At 39.2% G+C, this 25,864-nt stretch overlaps 1 protein-coding gene across 1 annotated transcript in view; it reads left to right on the top strand.

The window, feature by feature from the left end:
• Positions 1 to 1,752: 1,752 nt before the first annotated feature.
• KLHL3 (kelch like family member 3) overlaps positions 1,753 to 25,864 on the top strand; it is a 104,052-nt gene continuing 79,940 nt past the window's right edge. The window contains exons 1-2 of the mRNA XM_079143890.1: positions 1,753 to 2,231; positions 19,144 to 19,263. Coding sequence (XP_079000016.1) covers positions 2,218 to 2,231; positions 19,144 to 19,263 — 134 coding nt within the window. The 5' untranslated portion in view covers positions 1,753 to 2,217. The remainder of the gene's footprint in view (positions 2,232 to 19,143; positions 19,264 to 25,864) is intronic.

The raw sequence follows: 25,864 nt of genomic DNA, 5'->3' as shown, positions 1-25,864 counted from the left end.
TTTCTTCAGTAAGAATTCAACAGCAACTCTCCTTAATCTGAAGACTAGTCAGAAAAATTAGCCTAGAGCCAATAGATTCAGGCTGTGTCCCAGAGAACATGTGGGTAATAAGGTAGAAAATGTAAAATGGAGCTTTGAAACCAAAGAAAATTTACACCAGGAGTCCAGAGACTTTGACACTTGACTTAGCTCTGCACCTGGTTTTGCGAGATGACCTTTCTTTTCTAGATGGCTTTCTCTGATTGTTCTCTGTTCTCTGGATAGTGAGTAGTGAATAAAGTGTTCAGTGGGTAGGTAGCAATATAATTTTGACATACATTGTAGTGATATTGGTTAGTATGGCAAAAGTAGATTGCAAAGGATATTCTGTAGGATCCTTACACTGGCTTTTAATAGTTGTATTTGGAAACTTTAATATGCTCAGCCCTTAAGTATTTCCTTTTCTGAACTTTTTGCTTTATCTGTTTTGTTAGATGTGGCATTTCCCCTCTTTCCTGTGTGGTGAAGATGTGAATGAGGGTATATACAAAGGACAAGTCATCTCATTCTTATGTTCCTCTTATGAATCACCCAGTTGTTTTCCTGGTGGATGCCTGCACTCTGGCACAGATTCTGGGATTCAGTTTCCTTGTTTGTGATGTTCAGCTTTTCGTGGTCCCTGTGATTAACCTAAAGAGGAAACATGGAGCAGAGCTACAACTGATTAGAGGAGGAAGAGACATAAGGGAGAAAGATATGAAGGGTATTATGGAAAGAAAACATGAAGCTACAGTGCTTTAGAGTGTAAATAAAACCCAGGCCTCTTCTCACTTGAGAAAAAGTGAGTTGGAGTATGGCCCCATCTAAGTATCAAGGGAGGAGGTGTTCTTGGGGAATAACATCCTAGCCGGTTTGAGTTCAGGAGACTATGTAGAGTTTAAGTGACTTGTAGTCTCTGTCACCTCAGTGTTCTTCCCTCCATTCTGTGATTTCAGGGCTTTGTAACAGTGAAAATAAGAACAATAGATATACTGAGCATCTCTGTTGTTTTCATGTACATCATGCTATCTTCCCTGAAGTTCCCACAAAACAAGAGTCCACTAATTTCTCCTTAAATAATCACATAGTTTACATTGAGAAGAAAAATGGGATGTTAAAAACGTTTGGAATCAAGTTATTTTAGAGCTGAAAGGGCACTTGAGGCTGGTGTGATCCCATGTTTGAACAAGGAACTGAGCTGAGCATGAGGTCCAGATCTGGAGATTACAGGGCATAAGATATTTAGTGGAAGATTTACTAGTTGGAGCCACAGCTTAAATTTCAATACAACTGACTTTAGGAAGATGTTTTAGGATCGTACCATGAAATTGGTGATCTTTCAGCATGGCCTAGGGCAATAAGCCTGTGCAGTGTTCATTGTGATGACTTTACTGCAATAACCTTTGACCTCTTGAGGTAAAATAGGGTTTGTTTCATTTTCATCTATTTCTACCAGCTCTGTTTTTCTAATTTCTAATTTTCTATGTTCTTTTCCTCTGTGTTCTTTTTAGTTCTATCAGGTTCTTTCCCCCTAGTTTCTCTCTATTGGTCAGACTCAGGGCTACTGTGGATTTTGGGAGAAGGAATTGGAACCTGAACTGTGACCCACAGTGAATTTCCCTAGGTGGACAAACTCCACTGCAGTCCACAGAGGGGCCTCCTCATTCCAGCAATCTGTCTAGGCTGACAGACTCATAGCCTATGGGGAGGGGTGGGGGAGGGGGGTCAGTATTTCTTGGGTTAGTGAGGAACTGCTGGATCCTTTGCAGCATAGGCAGAGGAGGCAGGAGCCCCTCGGTGGGCTAGTTGCTTGAGCTGGGGATGCCTGGGCAGATGCTGAAGCAGCTGGAAAGGTGGCACCGTACTTGGGTCGCAGAAGCTGCCGCTGTTCCTAGGAGACGGAGAAGCAGCAAGCCTGCGGGGGAGGGGGAGCAAGTGGGTTGCTGCTTTTAGCAGCTGAAAGGACTGCAGGGAGCTCTGGGTAAGACATTTTCTACTGCTGCTGCTTCTGCGGTAGAAACTGCCGCGAGTAAGTCAGAGGAAGGAGGATCCAGAGGGAGGAGGCTTCAGTTGCAGCCATGCTGAATCACTGTTGCTGATCAGATCTCCCGCTGGGCTGCTAGGAGAACTGAGAACAGAGCTAGAATCGCCGGGTATACGCACTGTTCAGCGGCTACCACCCCTGCTGGGCCTCGCACAATGGAGGGTGAAAGGTATGTATGTATAAGTGCGTGTTTTTTGTGTGTAAGTAACTGTATGCTCTTGGTATATCCACTAGCTTTTGTGTTTGCATTGATTAGGCGGGGTTGGAAAATCTGGCCACGGATGGATCCCAAAGGGCATCAGAGTTGGGAAGCCCCTTTCTAAACCCACCCCTTACAGAGGCTTCAGAGGTGGAATTCCGCAAAGGCAGGTCTGGGTTTGCTGGGCACAGAAAAGAAGGGACTTCCTGGCTGGTGCTGAGGAATAGTTTCAGCACGGCTTGAATCAGGATTACCTTTCTCAGGCTGTTTCAAGGAGGCGTTTCCCTTTCCTGGCGTCTTTCCCGGGGTGTTTCTTTGGTGGGGGGTTTGCTGTCATAGCAGGACTGGCCTGGCATGGAACAGTTGGATTTTTTTTATACTCAAGTGCCCAAATCTTCAGGAAGTATACCATGCTGATCTCTTTCCTAAAATGTATGTGTGTGTGTGTGTGTGTGTGTGTGTTTTCAGGGATGGAAAGAAACCCAGTCAGATGACACTTTAGACTGAATTTCATCTGTATTTGAGAGGGAAGATAACTGGGGACTTAACCCAGGGGCAGTTTACTACTGAATCAAATCCCCAGCTCTTTTTTAAAATTTTGAGACAGGGTCTCAGGAAGTTGCTGAGGCTGGCCTTAAACTTGTGATCCTCCTGTCTCAGCCTCCCGACCTGCTGGTATTATAGGCATGTGTCACCATGCCCAGCAAGTTTTATCTGTATTGAAAAGTTTATGTGATACTGCAAGTTTGTGCTGTAGAAGAATTCTTACTTCTTCCTCTGGGGATTTCTTATTAAATAGGAATTAAAAGAAAGAATTTATATAATTGTGTTGAGTGAGAACTAACTAGCCAGGATTTATTTCCTGGCAGGCACATTCGTATGAAATTTTAAATTATCTGAGAATGTGATCCTTGCATTGTTAAGGTGCTCAGTACTGTGTTGGAGTGGGTCATTCCTCTCTCTTCATTGGAAATGTGAGTGCCACCTCTTCATTCTTTGGGTATGTGCTGGTAGAGAATAGGGCTTATCATTTTCCTTGAGGGCAGGAGACTTCAGGGAGGGCTTAGGCCATAGCAACCTACTGCTGAAGGGGAGGCTGCTGCTCTGAGTTGTAGTTTTAATGCAGACAATAACTGGCTGATTAAATGAGAACAGTCTCAACTAAGCGCTGTCTGGAGAACACCTTGATAAACACTTCCTTTGCATGTGTTGTTCTGACTCCTGCCTGTCATGGGGCAGAGTGATGTCATTAAACAACTTTAGACCCTATTAGAAGTAGCATGTTGGGTGTCATCTCAGTCTCCTGTTTGAACAGGCTTGGGAACTGTGCTTCTTGATGTTACTCCCACAGGAAGAGTCTGGGACGTTTCAGATCAAGAATGATGCTAGTGCATCCTATTTTGCTCTTTGCTGGAGGAGTTTAGTGTTGAGCTCCATGCGTCCGTGCCCTCCTCAGGACCTTGTTGGTCTGATATGTAGCAGAGGGCAGGATGATATTCTGGATTCTGAATCACACCTGTTTGCTTGGCCCATGGCATCCTGGGGTTGAGAGATTGGCATGAGACTATCAGCAACTGATCAGCACTTTTGGGCACTGACTATGTTCCCAGTTCTGTGTTCAGAAATGTAATGAGTCCCTGCTCCCAAAAGCTCTTGGGCACAATGTTCTTCAATTCCCTGGTGCTCTCAGCTGGGACAGAATACCCATGATGTCTTCGGCTTTAGAACACCTGATTGCAAGTGTTCTTTTGCTTTTCTTCTACTAGAGGCAGAGGGTAGAAAAGAAATTCACACTGAGCACTTCCAATGTCCATCAGTTCACCCAGCTCATTACCTTTTGTTCCTACTCCAAGTCCAGCTTACATGCCAAGCATTAAAGTGTTCTGAGATCTGGCGTCTCTCTTCATTCCCACAACTTATATGCCCACCAAGAATTGAATTGGTCTTGCTTGTGTTCACCCATTCTGTACATTACTGCATCCAGTCTCCCAGGCTCCTTTTGCTGGATGCCTTTTTTCCCCCCAAGAGTCCTCTCTCAAGGATGTTTTAAAATTTCACTTCGTTTTGGAAAACCTGAACTTTTCTAGTTCCTGCTGGTGTTCTTAACACCTCTAGGCTGTATCTCAGAATTCAATACTGAATAATGGGCCCCACTATTATTCAGATCTTTGGTGCTTTTGTTTCATTTATCTTTCAAGTCCCCAAACTTGGAGATGGGTCCTCAAGAGCAAGGATGGTGCCTTGTACTTTTTTTCTGAATATTCCTCACTGACTACCATCACTGCACAAATAGCAGGTGCTGGGCAGTTATTTCTTGGTTAACTGATAACTTTTGTGGAAAAATCTGATAAGTAAAAAGAAAATTATTGAGAAACAGATTGAAACCTTTGGCCAATAGGTTCATCCTTGGATATCAGCCTTATCTCAGCACAGATAACTAACTTCATGAAATGTTTTGAGGTAGGGGGAGTGCAGAGGGAAATAACTTTGTTTTATAAGTACCCTAGAAACTGAGGGCCACAGAGCTTGAAGGACTGGCCAAGGATCACATGTTCAACCTCTAGGGACTGGAGGGATCTTGATTCTTGCCCTTGTTCCACATCTAACCTGAAGTTTAATTTGGGCTGCTTTTAAGTATTAACAATTTTCAACCAAGAGATTTCTAATGAATGGTAATTTTCTTTCTTTGCCATGAGGGCATGAAATTACCTGCTACCTTGAAAGGCTGTTAATCATATGCTTTGGAGACATAGACCTAGTAGTGAATCTACTTTACAAACTGTATGATCTTGAGTGTTACATTTTTACAGAATTAATTTTTTATTTGTTCTTTTTAGATATACATGACAGTAGAGTGTATTTTGACATATTATACACACATGGAGTATAACTTATTCTAATTAGGATCCCATTCATGTGGTTGTACGTGATGTGGAGTTTCACAGGTGATGTATTCATATATGAACGTCGGAAAGTTATGTCTGATTTACAGAATTAATTTTTATTTTCTGTGTAAAGGGAGTAATAACAGTATCTATACTTGATGGAGTTGTGAAGATTAAATGAGTTGCTCTGTGCAAAACACCTAGTAAATGTTTCTGGCACTAAATAAGTAAGTAAAGGTTGGTTGCTGTTATCATTTGTGACCATCTATTGCTGTGTTTTATCCTATGACTTGCTGATGGGATACTAACAAAGGCATATTTTGGAGTTTTCTTATATGTACCATCTGAAGCAGATTATGTGGGACGATTCTCATGGGAAAGCTAGGGAGAACTTAGCAAGCCATCATCTTGCTTCTTATCTAAACTATCTCCTCATAGTAAGATACCGCCTGGAGTTTGGCATTTCCTCTTTTTTAGGTTTCACCAAGATCTATCTTAACCTTCCTTTTTAGAGACACCTTGTCTAAAAGCCTAAGTGGTTTGGAATCATGAGCTGGATACACCTTTTTTTTTTTTTTCAGGCCAATCTTAAGAAAAACCTGTGAATCAGTGATTACTTTTGCTGTATTTCCCAAGCTCTTCAGCTCTCTGCTGTACATTCTGATGCTAAATGTTCCCCAGCTTCCTTCATGGGAGAATCACTGTGGCTTGATCAGTCTCAGGAAGGTGACTTTGTCTTCTGTTTTGCAAAGAAAAAGATCTCTGACTCTTAGCTACTACAATGATAAATCATGCTTCTGTGTGTGTGTTCGTAGAGGAGACAGAATTGAAAATGGCACTTCCCCTTGCTATTGGGATTTTATTTGGGTTCTTGAAATCAACCTTGTGGATGGATTAAAACAAATTTCTCACTTACATGATTATAGTCAGATTCATAGAAATAGAATGTAATATGCTTGCCAGGGGCTGAAGGAAGGGAGGAATGGATATTGTTTAATGGGTATGCAGTTTTACTTTGGAAAGATGAAAAAGTTCTAGAGTTTGATAGTGGTAATGTTTGTGTGACAATGTGAATGTACTTAATGTCTCCATACAGTGAAAAATGATTAAAATTATAAATTTTATGTCACATGTATTTTACCACACACACACATACAAATAGTTTTAGGGGCAGACTCTGGAAGACCTGCAAGAGTTGCAGAGAACCACAATTTTTGGAAGAAGCATTGTGAAAGGGGAAGTCAATTGTCCATTTTTCTTGAAATTGTGCTTATTTCCTTCATCACAAGCATTATGATGCTCCTACTTGAGAGTGGCACCATGTACCCAGCTCTGTGTCATGAATTTATATCAGGTGTCCTCAGAGGACAATCTTCTTGGCTGGTTCCTACCCAGGGAGAACCTGCCCCTGGACCACAGGGAGCTTCTGAGCTGAAGGTACTTATCTATTTACCCTTGGTCCAAGAAAAACAGAATAAATAATATATGCTGAGGATACATGACTTAGAAAGTCAATGTTCCCTAAATGCTGAGTTCTGCAATGCCGGTAGAACTCTGGCAAGACCCAGGGGAGAGCAAGTGTTGAGCAACCTTGAGTTTTTTCTGTTCGCACTGGCAAGTCACTTAATCTCTCTCTCTCCCCCTCCCATCAGTAAAAGTCATGAGTAGAAACTTTGGAGAAATTTTTGGACATCACTGCTTTCTGAAGCAGATGTCTGTGCGTTTTAACAATGATAACTGAAGCTAAATTTTCCATTTTGAAAATACTTTTTCATAAAATATGATTTTCAGTTGCACAAGCAGAGAAAACTGCTGGCTCTTTAGGATTTTCCTTGCTAAGTTTTAGATTGTTAGGACAGATGCAGACAAGAATCTTTTTGTGTAAGTTTTCTAAAGCAAGTGCTCTATGTTATGAAATTTGCTATTATAGAACTGACCTAATTTTTTTTTTTCAATTTCTGGATGAACCCTAAAACTAGGTTAAACCGAATAGACCATTAATAAACTATGTAAAAAATAACTCAAACATGCTTTGTCCTTAGATTTTTTTTTTTTTTTTTTCCTGCTAAGTAAGTTCAATGGATCTCAGGTTAGCAATTGGTAGCTTTTTATAATGTATGAGAATTTTCAGACTCTTCGGCACAATATTTCTGAATGGTTCTTTTTTAACTTGTGAAAGTATATTGTGGCCTTTCTATAGGAGAACTCAGCTCTCCTATTCAAGTCAAAAAAAAAAGCTTGGCTTCCAAGATGTCACATCATGAGGGGTGTTTTCTTTTAGTCTTTCTCTCTCTTCTAGTTCTTTCTGTCCTTTTTATTTTTTATTTTGATACAGGGTCTCGCTAAGTTGCCCACCCTGTCTTCCAACTTGTGATCCTCCTACCTCAGCCTCCTGAATCTCTGGGATTACAGAAGTATGCCACCACGCCTGGCTTTCTCTTAGTTTTGAAGAAAGCAGTCATGAACAGGGCTTTAGGAATGTGATTATTCACATACCTGTTTGTGAGCTTGTTTATGAAGGAGGACATTATAGGAATGGCAGCAGCTGCTGCTTGGCTTTCATGAATCATGATTAATTTATATCAAGGCCTAAGTATGGAAATTCAGAGCAGTTGATAATATTGATTGACTTTGGTGTACTCTGAAATTACCCACAGTCAGTTGAATGAAATAGTACTCTATCATAGGTCCCAGAAGATTAAAAAAATTTTTTTTTTTTTTTTTTTTTTTTTGCCTATTTTGGTCACACAGGGAAGAACTCCAGGAGTGAGACATAAGGAATTGCATTCCCCTCAGCCTGATGAGCTGTGGGCATTATCCTAAGTCAGTGAACACTGTTATTAAGATCATAGGCCCTGGAGTCAGATATAGACTAGGGTTTGAATGTCAGTTCTCCATTTTCTAGATATATAGGACTTTTGGACAAACTTTGTCAGTACCTCAGGAAATAATAGTTAACCACCTTGTAGGGTTGGTCTGAAGATAAAATGAGAAAATGGAGGTAAAGTACTTTAACATATTATCAATTACTGTGATTAACAGTTACCTGGGAACTGTAACTAACTGATGATGCATGTCTTCTGAATCCATGTGGGCTATTATTTCATAGCCTCAGGCTGATGCAAAACCAGGGTGGCTCTGCTGAAAGATTATGTATTAGGTATGGGGCTCTGTGGTAGCATCTGCATAAATGATATTTCTTGATGGCAAGACTGACCATCAAGTCCTGAATCCTATTGGCTGGACCTCTTCAAGTACAGGTCCTTCATTAACCAAGAAGCTGAAATCTAAACCTAAAGGTGAACTTTAGGACTGGAACACTTAATAGAAATACAGTTTTCCTAGACTTCCATGGACTCAGGGATCCTCTTTTTTTTTTTTAATTTTAAAAATTTGTTCTTTTTAGATACACATGGCAGTAGAGTGATTTTGACTTAGACATACATGGAGTGTGACTTTCCATTCTTATAGTTGTATATGATGTGGAGTTACACTGGTTGTGCATTCATATATGAATGTCTGATTCACTCTACTGTCTTTCCTATTCCCAGTCCCCCTTCCTTCCCTTCATTTCCCTTTGTTTAATTTGACGAATTTCTATTCTTCCCTTCCCCACTTATAGTGTGTTAGCATCCACATATTAGAGAGAACATTTGGCCTTTGGTTTTATGGGATTAGCTTATTTCACTTAGCCCGATAGTCTTCGATTCCATCCATTTGTCAGCAAGCGCCATAATTTCATTCTTTTTTTATGACTAATATTCCATTGTATGTATGTACATATATATGTGTATACACACACACACACACATATACACACACACACACACACACACACACACACACACACGTTTTCTTTATCCATTCATCTGTCTAAGGACATCTAGATTGGTTCCATAGCTTAGCTATTGTGAATTGAACTCCTTTAAATATTGGTGTGGCCATGTCACTGTAGTATGTTGATTTTAAGTCCTTTGGGTGTATGCTGAGGAGTAGGATAGCTGGGTCAAATGGTGGGTCCATTCCAGGTTTTCTGAGGAATCTCCATACTGCTTTCCATAGTGATTTCACCAATTTGCAGTCCCACCAGCACTGTATGAGTGTACCTTTCTCCCCACATCCTCTCCAAAATTTATCGTACCTGTATTCTTGGTAATTGCCATTCTGACTGGAGTGAGATGAAATCTCAGTGTAGTTTTAATTTGCCTTTCTCTAATTGCTAGATGGTGAACATTTTTTCATGTTTGTTGACTGATCATATTTCTTCTCTGAGAAGTTTCTGTGTAGTTCCTTTGCCCATTTATTGATTGGGTTATTTGTGGTTTGGGGGTGTTAAGTTTTTGAGTTCTTCATATATCCTGTTTTGATAGTGTTCCATTGCAAACCTGAAGAAGCAGAGTCATACTGATGACTTCATGAGAACCTGAAATACAACAGTCATTGAGTCCATTATTAATTTGCAGTGAAAACTATTACTGGTGACATATTCTTCAGGACCTACTACCATTTTTTTCTCTGAAGGGGAACCATGGGGGAGGGCAAATTGACTCAAAAGGCCGCAGAGCGAACAGGGAATACTTATGACATTTAAGTATTTATAGGCTTCAAGCTCCACAAATAGGATTTGACCTGAAGCTGAATGAAAGGATGATATCCCATGATTTAATCACTCTTCTTTCCTAGATAGTGTGAGATGGGCTGTACCTAAGGCTTTCTGTCTGATTCTTAGTTTTCGATTACTTCTTTCTGAAGGACCCTTTCTTTGTTGAGGAATTCTTTTTTTTTGTTGTTTGTTTTTTAGTTGTAGATGGATGTGATGCTTTTATTTTATTTATTCTTTTATTTTTCTTTGGTGCTGAGGATCGAATCCAGTGCCTCACATGCTGGGCAAGTGCTCTATGACTGAGCCATAACCCCAGCCCCCATTGAGGGATTTTAATGTATTCAGCATAGTCTTAATCTAGCTTAGCATTGTTCTCTAGCTTGAATGTAATGTTCTTGGGTCCCCTGTATGTGGCCCAGTATCAGCCCATGTTTCCAAACTTTGTTTGCATCTCTTGAAGACTTTCATACGGAAATAACCCATAACCTTTGGCAGAATTTTTCAGCTTTCTCCTTCCTCCCCTCCCCATTTTCTCTCACTCTGAACGCTCTGGAACTACTCCTTTGTTAGAACCCCCAATCACCTGCACAGTCAGCCCGCTTGGATAATCTTCAGTCTCCTATCTGGCTTGATTTTTGGTATCTTTTCCAATTGCCTGAAATGCAATGGAAATAGCCTAACAACTGACACGGTAAGCCAAAATTCTTTTCTTTCCTCCTCTTTAGTCGATGCTGGCTTCCTGTCTCTCCACTTCCTCCTGGTTTTGTATCATGATTGCAGGGAACTGGATTATATAATCTGCCCCCCACTATAGTGAGGGGAGTTGAGGGAGACAAAGCCATAATTATCTAATGAGGGGAAATGAGGAAAGATGCAGTAGTCAGTAGTTATACCTCATTACTATCCATCTGTTAATTTACTCCATAGTCATTATTGAACACCTATCATGTGCTAGATGTTAAGAATACAGAAGAAACTAAGACACCATCCTAGTTCTCATGGAATCCAGAGTCTCAGAGTTAAACTTGCAAAAGCTGATTGTTAAATTTTCAGAAATTTTGTAACTATTATTAAATATAGCCATTATTTAAAATTAAATTATGTAACAAATTATATTAGAAACAAATGTAATAATTACTCAGAACTCATTACTTCCTATTTATTTCAATGTTATACCTTTGAGATAATGTCTATCAAATCTCATGTAAGCAATATTATATATTGATGTAGCATCAACACATATCTCTTTCCAAATCCTGTGTTCAGTGACATCATTTGGAATCTGCCATAGTGGGAGTATTTACATCATGGAAATTGACAAATGCTGTATCAGGGATCCCTTTCCCCCAGCCAACTGTTAAACATTTACCAGCACACACTGTGAGGGGGAGAGAGACAAGTAAGGGGTGTTTATAGTTGAGTAGAGGGAAGCACAGAGTACTATGGGAACAGAGAAGGGGAACACAGAATAAGCATGTGGGTGGTGGAGGATGATAGGGAAGCCTTCCAGGAAGAGGCTTGAGGAGCTGGTAGGAACTAACTAACTAACTAGACCTAGGGAAGAAAGGATGGGGACAGAAAGTGTTTTCTAGGCAGACAAAACTTTAGGCAGAAGAACTAAATTATTTAGGTAATTTAGGTAATTATTTAGGTAATTTTATGCATTTTAGTGCTGTGGTAATGAGAAGTTCTCAAGGCAGTGATAGGATTATTTTCTCAGATTCATTCTTTTTTATTTTTTAATTGGTTCTTTTTAGTTATACATGACACTAGAATTTATTTTGACGTAATTATAAAATCATGGAATATAATTTGTTCTGATTCAATCCCCAGTACTTACCTTTCCCCTCCCTTCCTCCTACCCCTGTTCTCTTCCCTCTGCTCCATAGATATTTCCTCTATTTACTTAGTTTTTTTTTTTTTTAAATCAATGTCTTGTCAGAATCATTCTGAATGCAATGAGAGAGTAGTAAGAGACTTCACATAGAAATGCCTCAGCCACATGGACATTCTGGAGAACTCCTTCTGGGATTTGGGAGGAGGTTATTGAAATGATCCAGGCAGAATATCATACTAGCCTGGAATATGGTTGTGGTGTTAGTGACTGTGAAAAGGGAATGCTGTCCAGATATGTTAAGGGACATAGGACTATAGGATTTTTGGCTGTGAGGGACATGTATGAGAAAGAACTATTAAGGATAACAGTCTAGTTTCTGGCTTGGTTGGTTAATGGGTTATTGATTATGTCTCTGTGATTAAGAATACAGAAAAAAGAATTGGCTTGAGAGAGGGTGAGGAACATTGATTTTGGATGACTTGAGGGAGTGGCAAAGAGCATCAACTTTGGATAGGTATGAGTTACTTATCTAAGGTCTAAGTAGGGGAGTCAAGTAAGACATTGGGTATGTGTATGCATATTTGGAATTTAGAGGAGGAGGAAGGTGGTTTGCTATGAGAAGGGTTCTAATATTTAGAGCTTTATTTATGTATATTTTAGAGCTTATATATTTTTATAACTTTATAATCAATATTTATGTTTATTTATAGTTTAGTTCTGAAGGCCAGCTCTACTTTTCTATACTTGTTAGCAGTGGTTATGTAAGACTACTCCACACTGCTCTGCTGTCTAACACTTGTAAAGACAAGTGAAGTGTTTTCAGGTCAAAACTCATTGATGACAAAAATGTAATGAGGGCCCAGTGTTGATGTGGCCCTATGCCAGACAGGCTAAATTGTACAAAGAATCCTCACACACATGGTCCTCACCCTCCAGGTATGTTGAATCTGGTGTGAGGGAAAGAAGTAGTGAGATTTGTACCATGAAAAAGTAATCAAACACAGGGCAGTATTCTATATGCCAGTTGAGTTATAGACCAGAACTACTATTAAGAATTTATGGAAAAAAAAATGTAGGGAAGGAAGAGATCACTTGGGGCTGAGGCATTAAAGCATCCTAGAGGAGGCAAGGCTTAACTGTTCCTTGAAGAACAGGTGTTTAGATTATGACACAGAGGGATCAAGGGAAATTTTTCTGCAGTGAGTTGTTCATCTGCTTGATACATAATAGATTCTTAGTAAATGTTTGAATTAAGTGAGACAAAGCTTGTGTTGAGGTTCAGTGCAGTTTGAGAGGGCCTTGCATACTATGCAGGAACCATGACTTTATCCTGAAGGCTAATGATTTTTCAGCTTTTTATTTATAGAGCCCTTTTGAAGGAAATCTTACATGAAATATAGAACAAATAGCCCTGAATAGCTATTAATCCAGCACATAATGTTCATGGCCACTGTGAAGAGATCTGTGGACAGTGAGGATCTGAAAGACATGATCCCAGTGGCCTTTCAGAAGATTCACTTGGCAATGGCAAGCACTTGAGGAGAAGGCATCTGGAATGGGGAAGAGCAGGTGGGAGGCCACTGTGGTGGTCTAAGCCAGGAAAGAAGAGAAGTAAAAATCCCAGGAAGTAAGATCCAAGGCCAGCTTTCTCTATCCTTACGGCTGTGAGTCTTGACCGTCTCTCATATATGATTTACTAAATGGGGTCAGTAGGTTTCTGAGAGAGTGGGAGGTATGTCTGAGCTAACTTCCAACACTCTGGGGTCTGTTGATAGGTTGTTAACCTTTTTACTAGTTGGTCTAGGGGATCATTCACTTCAGTGGGTTCACCATGGCACCAGTGTTATTTTGAATGAGTTTATTTTTTGAGTAACAGGTCATTGTGTGGAATCAATTAAATTATTGAGGCAGACACTTAATGGTTTTGTAAAGTTGACTAGTTTGGTATATCCTGATTCTGCTATAGCTTGTCTAGAAATGGCTCAGATGATCATTTCTGCTTATTCCTATAGGAAAGAATGAGTTTTCCTGGTCCATACTTTCTCACTACATCTATGATTGATGACCCATTTGAATGTTAACTATATGCAACTTGAATGTTTCTTGAACTCTGGACATTGGGGTGCAGATGAAGTTACCTTTGTTCAGCAGTCAGAGCTTCAGGTCTGGTGGGAGGGGCACAGATAAATTGATATGGAGAAGTTGGTGTAGGTTGCATACCTCTTGTCAGGTCATGAAATCCTGAAGACTGAATCACCTCAGTTGATCTAGATGGAGATTCTTGGAGGCTGGTGTGAAATTAATGGGGACTGGAATTAGTTTATACTTTTGGAGAATTCAACCACTATGTGCTTAGAGTAAGGATATTTACTGATAAATACTTTTTGCCAGAAAGTGTCTTGTGGGGTTGTCTTCCCAAATAATTGCAAGTATGTGAAAAATTGCAAGTAGAGTGAAAATTCAGAGGTCCTGGACTTGAACAAGAGGTTGGGAATATAACTTAGTGTGGTCTGTGCTTTGCAGGTGGGGAGAGTGGATCCACCACTCTTATTTGGGGTCAAGAACTGAGAATGCTGGAGATTGGGCCTTGATAGGATGATGGGGCAATCTATTGGAACTAAGTAAAGATCTGGTATAGGTTGAGGGAGAAAAGGTTGGGGAGGAAATACAGAATTGAGCAAATCTGTTTTGGGGCATGTGGCAATAGGCTGAGTCATAATTATGTGTGTGTGCATTTATGTACATGCATGTACTATATTGCTGGTGTGTTGGGGGATGTAGGCTGTGGAGGAAATAGCTTGAGGATGTTTGTATGATCTCGTATGTGATTTTTAACTTCCCTGATCTCTCAGATACTCTCTTTAACATTGTGTCCTCTGGAAGGTCAGTGAGTTGCCAAGAAACTTGTACCTTCCAGAAACCAGGGATTCAGAACTCACTTCAGGCTTCCTGTATCTTCACAGTTTCAGAGCAGGGAAAGAAGAAGCCTTTGGTTCCTTCTGATGTCCTTCTGCATGAAGGATGGAAAGGACTTCAGATAGATTGGGGGAACTGATGTCCTTTTCCTGGGTAACGCTGTGGTCATCAGCAAGACACTTGCTCTTTCAGGGACGACATAGTATGAATTACATTTTGTTGGACTTTAATCCTCTGACAAAAGGCAATTGATGTTTACCAATGTTGGTAAACACAACATTGTATTAACAGGGACCTATATTGTTATTGGACCATTCTAGAAGGCTGGAAAGTACAAAGAGCAGCATAAGGAATAATGAGCTTTCCTGTTCATTAACCACAGTAGAGATTATTCTTAGTGCTTCCAAAGTGGCTCTACTTGCTCTATACATACCTCTTCCACTTTTGTGGAGTTAATGTTTTCTTCTGGATTTTTTAAATCTTACTTGTTTCCTGTCAAAGTCTTTCAGTGGTTCCTTGATCCATGCCAAATTTTGTTTTTTCATCTTGGCTTTTAAGTCTCTTCATAGTTTGGAGACAATATTTTTAATGAATATTTATGCAGTTATTTTATAGTTTCTAGATTTATCCCAGGAATGCAAGTATGGTTTAGTATTAAAAAAGTATTTATGTGGGTGTGTCTCAGTGTCCTCTATTCTGTACCGTTGGTTTACTTGTCTATTTTGGTGCCAATACCATGCCGTTTTTGTTACTATTGCTGTGTAATATAGTTGAAGGTCTGGTATTGGGATACCACCTGCTTCACTCTTTCTGCTAAGGATTGCTTTAGCTATTATGGGTCTTTTATTCTTCCAAATGAATTTCATGATTGCTTTCTCTATTTCTATGAGGAACATCATTGGGATTTTAATAGGAATTGCATTGAATTTGTATAGTGCTTTTGGTAGTATGGCCATTTTGACAATATTAATTCTGCCTATCCAAGAACATGGGAGATCTTTCCATCTTCTAAGGTTTTCTTTAATTTCTTTCTTTAGCGTTCTGTAGTTCTCATTGTAGAGGTTTTTCACCTCTTTTGTTAGACTGATTCACAAGTATTTTATTTTTATTTTTGGAGGCTATTGTGAATGGGGCAGTCTCTGATAAGTAGATGATGATACATAGCGATGGGGGAGGGGGGTAGGGGGAAGGGAAGAATGGAAGAAGGATGGATTGTGTAGATGGAAATGAGGGGTGGGGAGGGGGGCAGGGGAAGGAAAGATAATAGAATGAAACAAACATCATTACCCTATGTACAAGTATGATTATGCAAATGGTATGACTACTTCATGTACAACCACAGAAACAATAGCTGCACCCATTTGTGTACAATGGATCAAAAAAAAAAAAAAAAAGTATTTATGTGGGGTATGGTGGTGCGTGCCTGTAATCCCAGTGGTTCTGAAGGCTGAGACAGGAGGATAGTGAATTCAAAGCCAGCCTCAGCAAAAGCAAGGTGCTAAGCAACTCAGTGAGACTGTCTCTAAATTAAAAAATACAAAATAGGGCTGAGGATGTGACCCAGTGGTTGAGTGCCCCTGAGTTCAATCTTTGGTACCACCCACCCCAGAAAAGGTATTTATGTTATCCACCACATTAAAAGTTTAAAGGAAAAGAATTCACATCATCATCTCATTAGATGAATAAAACTATTGGGTAAGATTCAGTATATTGCTATTATTTTAAAAATCCTTAATAAAAATAGAAGGGGATTTTCTTAACCTGATAAGGAGCATATACAAAAATCTTATAACAAACATGTAGTGGGAAAACAACAGGCATCTTTAAAATCATGAATATGGCAAGAATACTATCACCTTTTCTATTTGACATTGTGTGGCCACAATAGTGTGAAAGTTCTTTCAAAAAAGAAATGAGAGACCTAAGAATTGAAATGTAGGGAAAAAAAACTCTAGCATGATATGCAGGTAATATGATTTTCTATATAGAACACCTAACTGAATCTGTGGCCAAATTGTTAGAAATAAAAGGGTCATTTGATAAGGTAGCTGAATATATAAAATCAATTTGCCTAATTTGATTATATTTTATAAACTATAATGATCAAAATATTATCTTTTATAATAAAAACTATAACATACTTGAGAATAATTCAATCAAATATGGGTAAGGTTAATCTATAGAAAAAATAATGAAAATTTGGGTGACATTTAAGGGGACCTGAGTAAATAGATAGCCCATGTTTGTGGAAAGAAGGCATAATATAAGAAAGGTATTGGTTCTATCCAAATTGATGTATAAATTTATTGTAGTTCCTATCAGAATCACATCAAGATTATTCACAGAACTTGATAAGCTTATGCTAAAATTTGTATGAATGAGTAAAGAAACTAGAATAGTCAAAACATTTCCTAATAATAATAATAGCATTTGGGATTTGCCCTATCCAATATGAGGCTTTATTACGAAGTTACAGAAAAAAATGTGGTACTGGTCCAGAGATATGAAGTGACCAGTGTAATAGGTTAGAGAGTCCAAAAATAGATTCCTGTCTATTTGGAACTTTAATTTGTGGCCCAAGGTGAATTACAGATGAGTGGAAAAAATAAGTATCAATTAATGGAACTTATGGGAATAATTAGATTTCTGTTTCACTTCATGACATATAAAAGAATACCAGATAAAATTAGGGCTTAAATATCAAAAGCAAATGTTAGACTTTTAGTATAAAACAAATTAACATCTTTCTGGCTTTGGAATAAGGAAGGACACTAATTCTAAAAGGAATTATGCTCGTAGGATTTCTTATATGAAGTTTTTCATCTTTGCTGTGTGCTTCCTCTCTGATCACATTTTCTGGCTTGAGATTTTCTTTACCTGCATAAACAGGTAGTCATCTTACTTTGTGTTTCTCTTGATATTTATCTTCCTCTGCTCAGCTAATTTCCTTGTACCCAGAATCCAAACAGTCCCTCGTTCAGATATCTGTGGCTTATATTTGCATGCTGAACTGAGGGAGGGAAGGAAGCCAAAAGAGGAGTCTGTTATGGTCGGACAAGCTGTGGGTCTGGCATGCTGCTTATAGTTGATTCTCAGTGTGAGATCTGTGCAGACTCTCAGGCCTCTGGAACATTCTCTTAACCATAACAGCTCCTTTCTCTAGCCAGTTGGCAAGGACAGGAAATAAGCATGGACCGAGCGAGGCCTACTAGGGAAAGTCAAAGGAGGCTACAGTGTCCTGGAGTTGGAGTAAACTGCAGGTCCCCAAATCTACATAAGTGGAGGAAGTTCTGTTTTCATACTAGCAAAATAAAACTTAGCTTGGTTGAAACAGGTAGCACCAAGGTAAGTCTGGGGCCTTGGAGTCAAATAGTCTCACCAGTTTGGAGAGAATATCCTTTCCTTGTCCATTCTTTTGGTTCTTATTCCTACCAGCCCCTCCCTACCACTCCACCCGATGAAATTAACAGATATTCAAGAGTAGTTGGGCAGTTACCTGGCATTGCATAGGGTTTGAGTGTTTTGTCTCTTGATTTTGGGACAGAGGGTGTTGAGATTATGGATGACTCTTGCTCTACCCTACCTGCTCACTTAATCTACCCAGATATCCTTTCTTCCCATGTCAGTTACAGCCCTTGTCTCTCTATGGGATTATTGTTTCTTAGAAACTTTCAGTACTGTGCCACTGTACTTCATGCCAATATGATCTTTCTAAAGCACGACTTTGTTCATCTGCTTCCCATCCTGCCTCTCTGAAACACTTTGGTGTCTTCTCATTGTTTTGGAAAGAGTTCCAAACTCCCCAGTCTCCTAACCTTTTCTCTTGATACTCTTCCTGTGCTCTCCTCCAGTTTTACTGAACTGCCTGTACTTTGAATACACTTTGCTCTTTTTCTCCTTTAGGTCTTTGTGCATACTGTTTCCTGTCTGTCTTCCTTTTTACCTGACTAATTTCTGCTTTTCCTCCAAATCTTTGCTTCTAGAAATTTTCTCTCAATCGGTCATCAGTTTCTCAATTGGATCATGATACTTAAAATATGATGTTTGAATGTTTAGTTAACTTTCACCTCCATTGAACTCTAAGCTTTATGATGGCAGGAACAGTGCCTTATTTATTTGTTTTCCTTAAATTTCAGTATGGAACTTGGCACATATTAGCCTTCATTAAATATTTTAGTACTTGTACCTTTTTTTTGTTTTTTCTTTTTTGCAGTACTGAGAATTGAACCTAGAACCTCCTGCAAGCTAGGCAAACACTCTACCATTGAGCTATATCCCCAGTCTGTCTGCGTTAAATATTAAGTGAACAAACATTCCAGTGTGGTGAGTGATAGAGTGTTTAGTCCCCCTCCAGTTCAGGAAGGAAGGTTGGGGACAGTATGAGGACCTCTCACAAAGTCACACTGAATTTGGTGAAAGAAGCTGAGCTAGAACCTGGCTATCTTCATTGGAATGCACTTTGTACTGGAAGTTTCTGCAGAAATGCTGGAGAGTGTATTTCCTTTTTGCTAGTCTGTGATGAGGAGAATGGGCTGACAGAGATGCTCCTGGTGGGTGGGTAAATGCACAAACTTGTGGCAGTCAGATGAATGGATTTACTAACATGTTCTCTTTCCCCTCCCTTTTGCTTCCTGTTTTCAGCGTCAAGCCAAACTCCCAGCCACTGATGCAGGCCGGGGATGATGAGAAGAACCAGAGGACAATCACTGTCAACCCAGCCCACATGGGGAAGGCCTTCAAGGTTATGAATGAGCTGCGGAGGTACTTTTCCTGTCTTGCCTATGCCCTTTCAGAAGTAACTTGCAGGGCGAGCTTTATCAAGGACCAAGAACAGAAGTCAGAACGCCACCACCTAGTGAATTCTGACTCTTCCCCACCCACTCTCAGTTACTTGGCTTCCTTCCACTTTTCAAATTCTGAGACAGAACAACTTTGCCAGAAAATCTCTTTCCTTTGTATTTATTTAACACCTATCATTTTAGTGATTAATCACAGGGGAAAATTCCTTTGTAGTTAAAGCAAGTCTGTTCCTAAACTTGATTTCCAACTGAACCAGCTGCTTGAAAACCAATAATAGAATGACTGCAACACCTCCACACAATTGCAAATTAAAGATTGTGGATGTCATGTATTTTTTTTTTTTTTTTTTTGGCCTCTCTTTTATGCCTTGGGTTGAGCTTAGCTTGGGAAGACAACTACATGAATGGAAGAATACCTAACTCCCTAAATGCAGTTTGACTCTGTAAAGAAAGCAGTGACATGCAAATTTACTCATCTTCTCAGAACTGAATGGTTGAGGTCTGCAGGCTGTTGGTAAGGCCATTTGTGTGTGTGTGTGTGTGTGTGTGTGTGTGTGTGTGTGTGTGAGTGACAAGCTTGTTGCAATACAGGTTTAGGGCATCAAACATGTTTTTCTTTATGAAGCCTGTGCACACAATCTTCCTTACCAGAGAGCTCAGCAGCTTCCTTGGCCCACCTTTATTTACTGGATTCTTCATCCTGTTGTGAAGCGAAATTGTTTACCACCTTTTTTCTTTATAGCTCTTATGTTCCCAGGGGCCAGGGACAATTTCTGAGTAATTTTGATCTCTAGCACTTGGTACTTCATAGGAGCTTTGATTTATTTACCAAAGATGCCCAGAGGTACTGACTAGGCCCTGGGATGGGTAGGTAGAAACAAAATCAGAAATGTAAATGGGTTATTAAAAATCATCTTTCTGTAGTGCAAATAGGTCTTATGAAGGAGGAATGCATCAGGTGTCTGACAGGTGTTGGTGTGCAGTTTGTTTCTTAAATGATGCAGAAGAAGCAAGTATGTCAGACTGACTTTGGAGAATACTTCTTAAAGGGAGATGATGCTTAACTGAATTTGGAAGATTGGGTCAGACAAATGAAGGGTATTGGGGGTAGGGAGAAATCTTCTAGCCCAAGAAATGGCATACAGCCAAAGAAGTGTTTGTTGAGTGGGGAATGAACTACTTTTAAAAGTTCCATCTGAGTCTATGTTTGTTTCTTTATTTCTTCTTTTTGCACAGCCCAGTCTTTGGCATTAAAACCAAGTTAAATTAAATTTGTCATATGCTCTACTGCTCAATTTTTATTAGGCCTCCTGCCAGATTTCCTGGAAGCTCTGCCCCTAGCTGTCTTAGGCATTGGGCAGGGCTGATGTTCATGCCTATGGGCACGGTCTCTTGTCACTAAAGAATTTGTATGTTGTTCCTTAGACACTATTGGAATCCCCACTCAGTTTTCTAGGATATGGCTTGAGTCCTTTGTCTGATTTAAGAGTCTATTTAAGAATCTAGTTCTCTCATCAGGCCTTATTTGGCCTGGTGCAGCCAACTCCAGTGACCACTGAAAGGGAGAGCTTAGGGAATGTGTAGAGGATTCTCCCTACCCCCATTTTAAATTACCAGCATCATTTCATTTTCTTAGAAAGCTTTAAATAAAGTTATCCTAAATCCTTATTGCATTTGTTACAAGTTACTGGGTACTTGTATCTTTCCCTAAGAGCACTGGCTTGACTTGGATTTAATTTCCCACAGTCCTATTGCTGCTTTTTTGTATTATTCAAAGTGTATTCTGAGGAGTGTTCATTTTCTCAGGATGCTCTGTGGGAAAACAGAGAGTTTGAAAAAGTCTATCTACTGTACCTTTCTGAGGTTCTTAATGTGTATAGACATGCGCAGTATACTTGTTTGAACATTTCCCACACATAATTGACTATAGAAACCTTTTTGATTGTTGTTATGTAAAGACTGAGTATTTTGTGAAGTTTGTTTGGAAAACACTGATCTAAATATCAGACATAGTCCTTTGCTGAAATTTAAGTAAATAATCTTCTTTTTTTTTTTTTTTTTTGGTGCTGGGGATTGAACCCAAGGCCTTGTGCATGCAAGACAAACACTCTACCAAATGAGTCATATCCCCAGCCCTCTTCCTCTTTTTGATTGACCAAATGGACAACAATCTGTATGTATTTGCCTGGGAAATATTTAGTTCAGGTTTAGGTGTGAATTTAATTTTCACTTTTATTTATATATTTATTTTTATAAAAGAAATGTATTTATTGTAGAACATTTAGAAAATACAAATGAACAAAAAGTCACCTATGGTTTTAAAATTAGTGGTAACCATTGTTAAAGTTTTGGAGAATATTTTCTCTTCTTTAAAATATGTCTAAACCTGATTTTTTTTTCCCTGTAGCCCTATGTTGAACAGTTTTTTTATGTCACTGTTTTATAGCATAAAATGAATGAATGATATTCTAGTTTTGCTTTATTAAAAAAAAAAAAAAACAGTTACCTCTTGTGGGATGTCTAGGTTTTCCCCATTCCTTGTATGAAAAATATCTTCAGTGGTTACCTTTGTAGCAGTATAATGTGGTGGCCACAAACACAGACTCTGGTTTCAAATCTTGACTCTAGAGCTTACTAGATGTGCAACCCTGGGCAGGTTAATCAGTCTCCCTGACCTTACTTTTGTCACCCATAAAAGGAGCTTAATAATAGAACCAGTCTTGCTGGGTTGTTAAGAGAATTAATGAATAGAGTACTTAGAACAGCGATAGCACATTTATTACTGTTGCTAAATATTTGTGCACATTCACAATTATTTCTATAGAATTAATTCTTAGAAGTAGACTTGCCAATTTCCACAGCCTGTAGTGTAATAACAACTGTTTCTTAGATGTTGCTGTGAGGCCCTGGCACACAGTGAATATTCTGTGTTAGCTGTATGATGATGAGAAGGAGGAGGAGGTAAACACTCTGCTAGGTGGCAGGATATGACAGTAGGTAAGAGAATCAAAGTCTTTCCTTCCATGAGCTTGTAATCTCATGGTGTTCAAAGACTGTATCAAATTCCAAGATATTTAAATGAATAGTCTTCTAAAAACTGGAGTGAAATAGGTGAAGCAGGCAGAAAGGGGGCCTGGATTGATACTTGATTGGGTGACTAACGGGAACTGGAGAGAGGGTGGACATCCTTTGTGTAGAGGAAGGCCTGGGTTACAGCATTTTGCCATGAAGGATTAAACTAATGAAATGTTAAAACTAACGAAATGTTATATGATATTCCAGGGACCCAGGGTTATTTTTTGTGTTGTTTTCACATTCCCTTCCCTTAATTTTATGGCATATTAGCTCAAGCACATGTGGTTTTTTTTTGTATTTTATGAATCACTCAATTCACAAGTTTCCTATACTTTTTTAGGGTCATGGTAGAGAATGGCATGCCAACCACCCAGCTCTCTCTCCCTTTTGCACTTCATTGCTCTGTTCTAGCGAGATCATAGTGCCTCTGTGACTTACCATTCAGCCAATAGTGGGGATGTGGTTCTTTTGGAATGGCATACCCTGACTCGTCCCGAAAAGAAGGGAGCAGGAAGGACAGAGCAACAGTGAGCATTTAGAACCCACAGTGTTTCCTATCTCTCCTTGACAGGATTCCCCACTCCCTGGCTTTGTGTGCAGGAGCTTGAACCCAGGTCTTGGCACACATTAAGCATGTGCTCTACCACTAGCTACACACCAGCTCCTTGACTGTATTAACTTTTCATTTCACCATTGGAAACAGTTCTCAGCCCTCATTTTTTTTTTTTTTTTTTTTAATTTGGATGGCCTGACATTGTGCCTTTATTGCTAGCTATGAACCATCTAAACACATTGCTTTCTGTTTTTCTTTTTCTTTTGGTAACAGTTTTATAAAGCAATAATTAGTATGCCATATCGTTCACCTATTAAAGGTATACAGTTTAATCACTTTGAATATTTTCCATGTTATACTACCACAGTCAATTTTAGAGTATTTTCATTGCCCAGCCCCCCAAGAAACCCAGTGTACTTTAGCAGTCACCCACTTCCACTTCTTCCCCTGTCTTCGTCCTTTTCCCCTTTATAGCTCCAGGCAACTACTAGTCTACTTTCTGTCTCTATAGATTGACCTATTTTAGAATCATGCCACATGTAGTCTTTTGTGTCTGCCTTCCTTTCTCTGAGCATAATGTTTTTTAGGGTTCATCCATGTTGTAGCACATCTCAGCCCCTCATTTCTTTTTATTGCTGAATAATATTTCATTATATGGATACAGTACACTTGGTTTTTGGCAATATTGAATAATTATTCTGTGTGGATATGTGTTTTCATTTCTCTGGGGTATATATTTAGGAAAGGGATTACTGGGTCATATGGAATTGCTGGACTGCTTTCCAAAACAGCTGTACCGTTTCCATTTCCACAAGCAGTGTATAAAGATTTTAATTTCCCCTGTTCCTCTCTTAACACTTGTTGTTACCTGTTTTTTATGATAGCCATCCTAGCAGGTGTGAGGTGATATCGTAGTTTTGATTTACATTTCTTTGGTGACTAAAGATGTTGAAAACGATTTAATGTTTTTATGAACCATTTCTTTATCTTATTTAGAGAAAGATTTATTCTGCTCCATTGCTCAATTTCTTGAAAAATTGGCTTATTTTCCTGTTTATTATTGAGTTCTAAGAGTTTGGGTTCTTGTGTTCTAGATAAAACCCCAGTATCAGATAGATAATTTGTAAGTTGTTCTCATTTTATGGATTGGATTGGCTTCTCACATTCCTGATGGAGTCCTTTGAAAAGTACAAATGTTTTAATTTTAGATGTCTATCATATTTTCTTTTGTTGTTTGTGTTTTTGGTGTTATAGTTGAGAGACCATTGCCATACCTGAAACCATGAAGCTTTACTCCTATGTTTTTTTCTAAGAGCTTTATAGTTGTAGCTCTTTCACTTAGGTCTTTGATCATTTTGAATTAATTCTTATGTATGGTAGGAGGTAGGGATCCAACTTAATTCTTTTGCCTATTGATAACCGGTTATCCCAGCACCATTTATTGAAAAGACTGTTCTTTCCCAGTTGAAAGTTCCTGATGCCCTTATAAAAAAAAATCAAAATCAATTAACCATAAATGTGAGGATTAATTTCTGGATTCCCAATTCTGTTCTGTTGATCTGTATAGCTATCTTTATGCCAGTTCTACATTGTCTTTTTTTGGGAGGGAGGGGGTGGGTACCAGGGATTGAACTCAGGGGTACTTGACCACTGAGTCACATTCCCAGCCCTATTTTGTATTTTATTCAGAGACAGGGTCTCACTGAGTTGCTTGGTGCCTCACTTTTGCTGAGGCTGGCTTTGAACTCACCATCCTCCTACTTCAGCCTCCCGAGCCATTGGGATTACAGGTGTGTACCACTGTGCCAGGCTACATTGTCTTTTTTTCTGGCTCTCCCCCCAAAACACACATAAACACACAAGCATGCACGCACATGCACATTTTTAATAATAGAGTCAGGGTCTCACAGTGTTGCCCATGCTATCCTCATACTTGTGATCCTCTGTCTCAGACTCCTTAGTGGCTTGGACTGTAGGAATGCATCACTTCACTGTGCCTGGCCTTCATCCTCATACCCATCTCCTGTCTCTAAACTTTAGATCTGCCTACTTGATAACCCCACTTAAATGCCCAATACACAGCTCACATGTCCAAAACTTAACTTCCAAATCTTAAAGGAAATACCTTGTGGGAATAAAGAAGAAGAGGAATAAACTAACATTTGCAAGTATTTACTATTGGCACTGTGCATTATCTCTTTTATGATACATCTCAATTCTGTGATACTCTGGAGATAGTGTTTATTTGCCCATATTAGAGAGTGGTGGGACAGAGGCTTGAATCTGGGTCAGTTGGATTCTAGTACCACCTTCCTAACAGCTACACTGTACTTTACCTCAAGTGGTAAAGCATATAGTCCACTTTTCTCTCCTTAAGATTGTTCTTTAGAGTAGTATCATAGCTCATAAAAAGTAAAAGGAACCAATAGGATTCCTGGTAAGTGAAACAGAAGTGCTCATGAGCCTCATAGTGCTTTGGTGCTGTCTTTCCCCTACCTTCAAGGGAAAGTTTACCTTGAGTTTTTGGCAAATTCCTCTTGGCCATTTTCCCAGGTAGAGTTTGTTTGGCCTTGAGATTTGTTTTCCACCTGTTGGAATTGCTCTCTTTCACTTGTTTAACTGGATCATCTCTATTCCCTATTCCTTCTTATCTCCTTCCCATTTGTTCACAAATCAACCTGACTGGGTATGTGCAATATATTTCACTTTGACATTTGCCTGTTTGCTTCTAGCACCAAAAATTTCACCCTTTTTGTCAATAATTTCCTCATTGAAATACTGGTAACTAAAAAAAATATTATTCATAAATAGCAGTGATAACTATAGCCTCCTAAAATTCTTAATAGAAGTGAAAGTATCCAAGGTGAGTCTATTCATGTCAGGAATATAATTTTTATAATAGTTTTGACCAGACTTAAAAACCAGCCTGTTTTCA

The sequence above is a fragment of the Sciurus vulgaris genome (genome assembly GCF_902686455.1).
Source record: "Sciurus vulgaris genome assembly, chromosome: 6".
NCBI lineage: Eukaryota > Metazoa > Chordata > Mammalia > Rodentia > Sciuridae > Sciurus > Sciurus vulgaris.
Note: the sequence above shows the minus strand (reverse complement) of the source record. Positions and strands in the feature narration are given on the sequence as shown.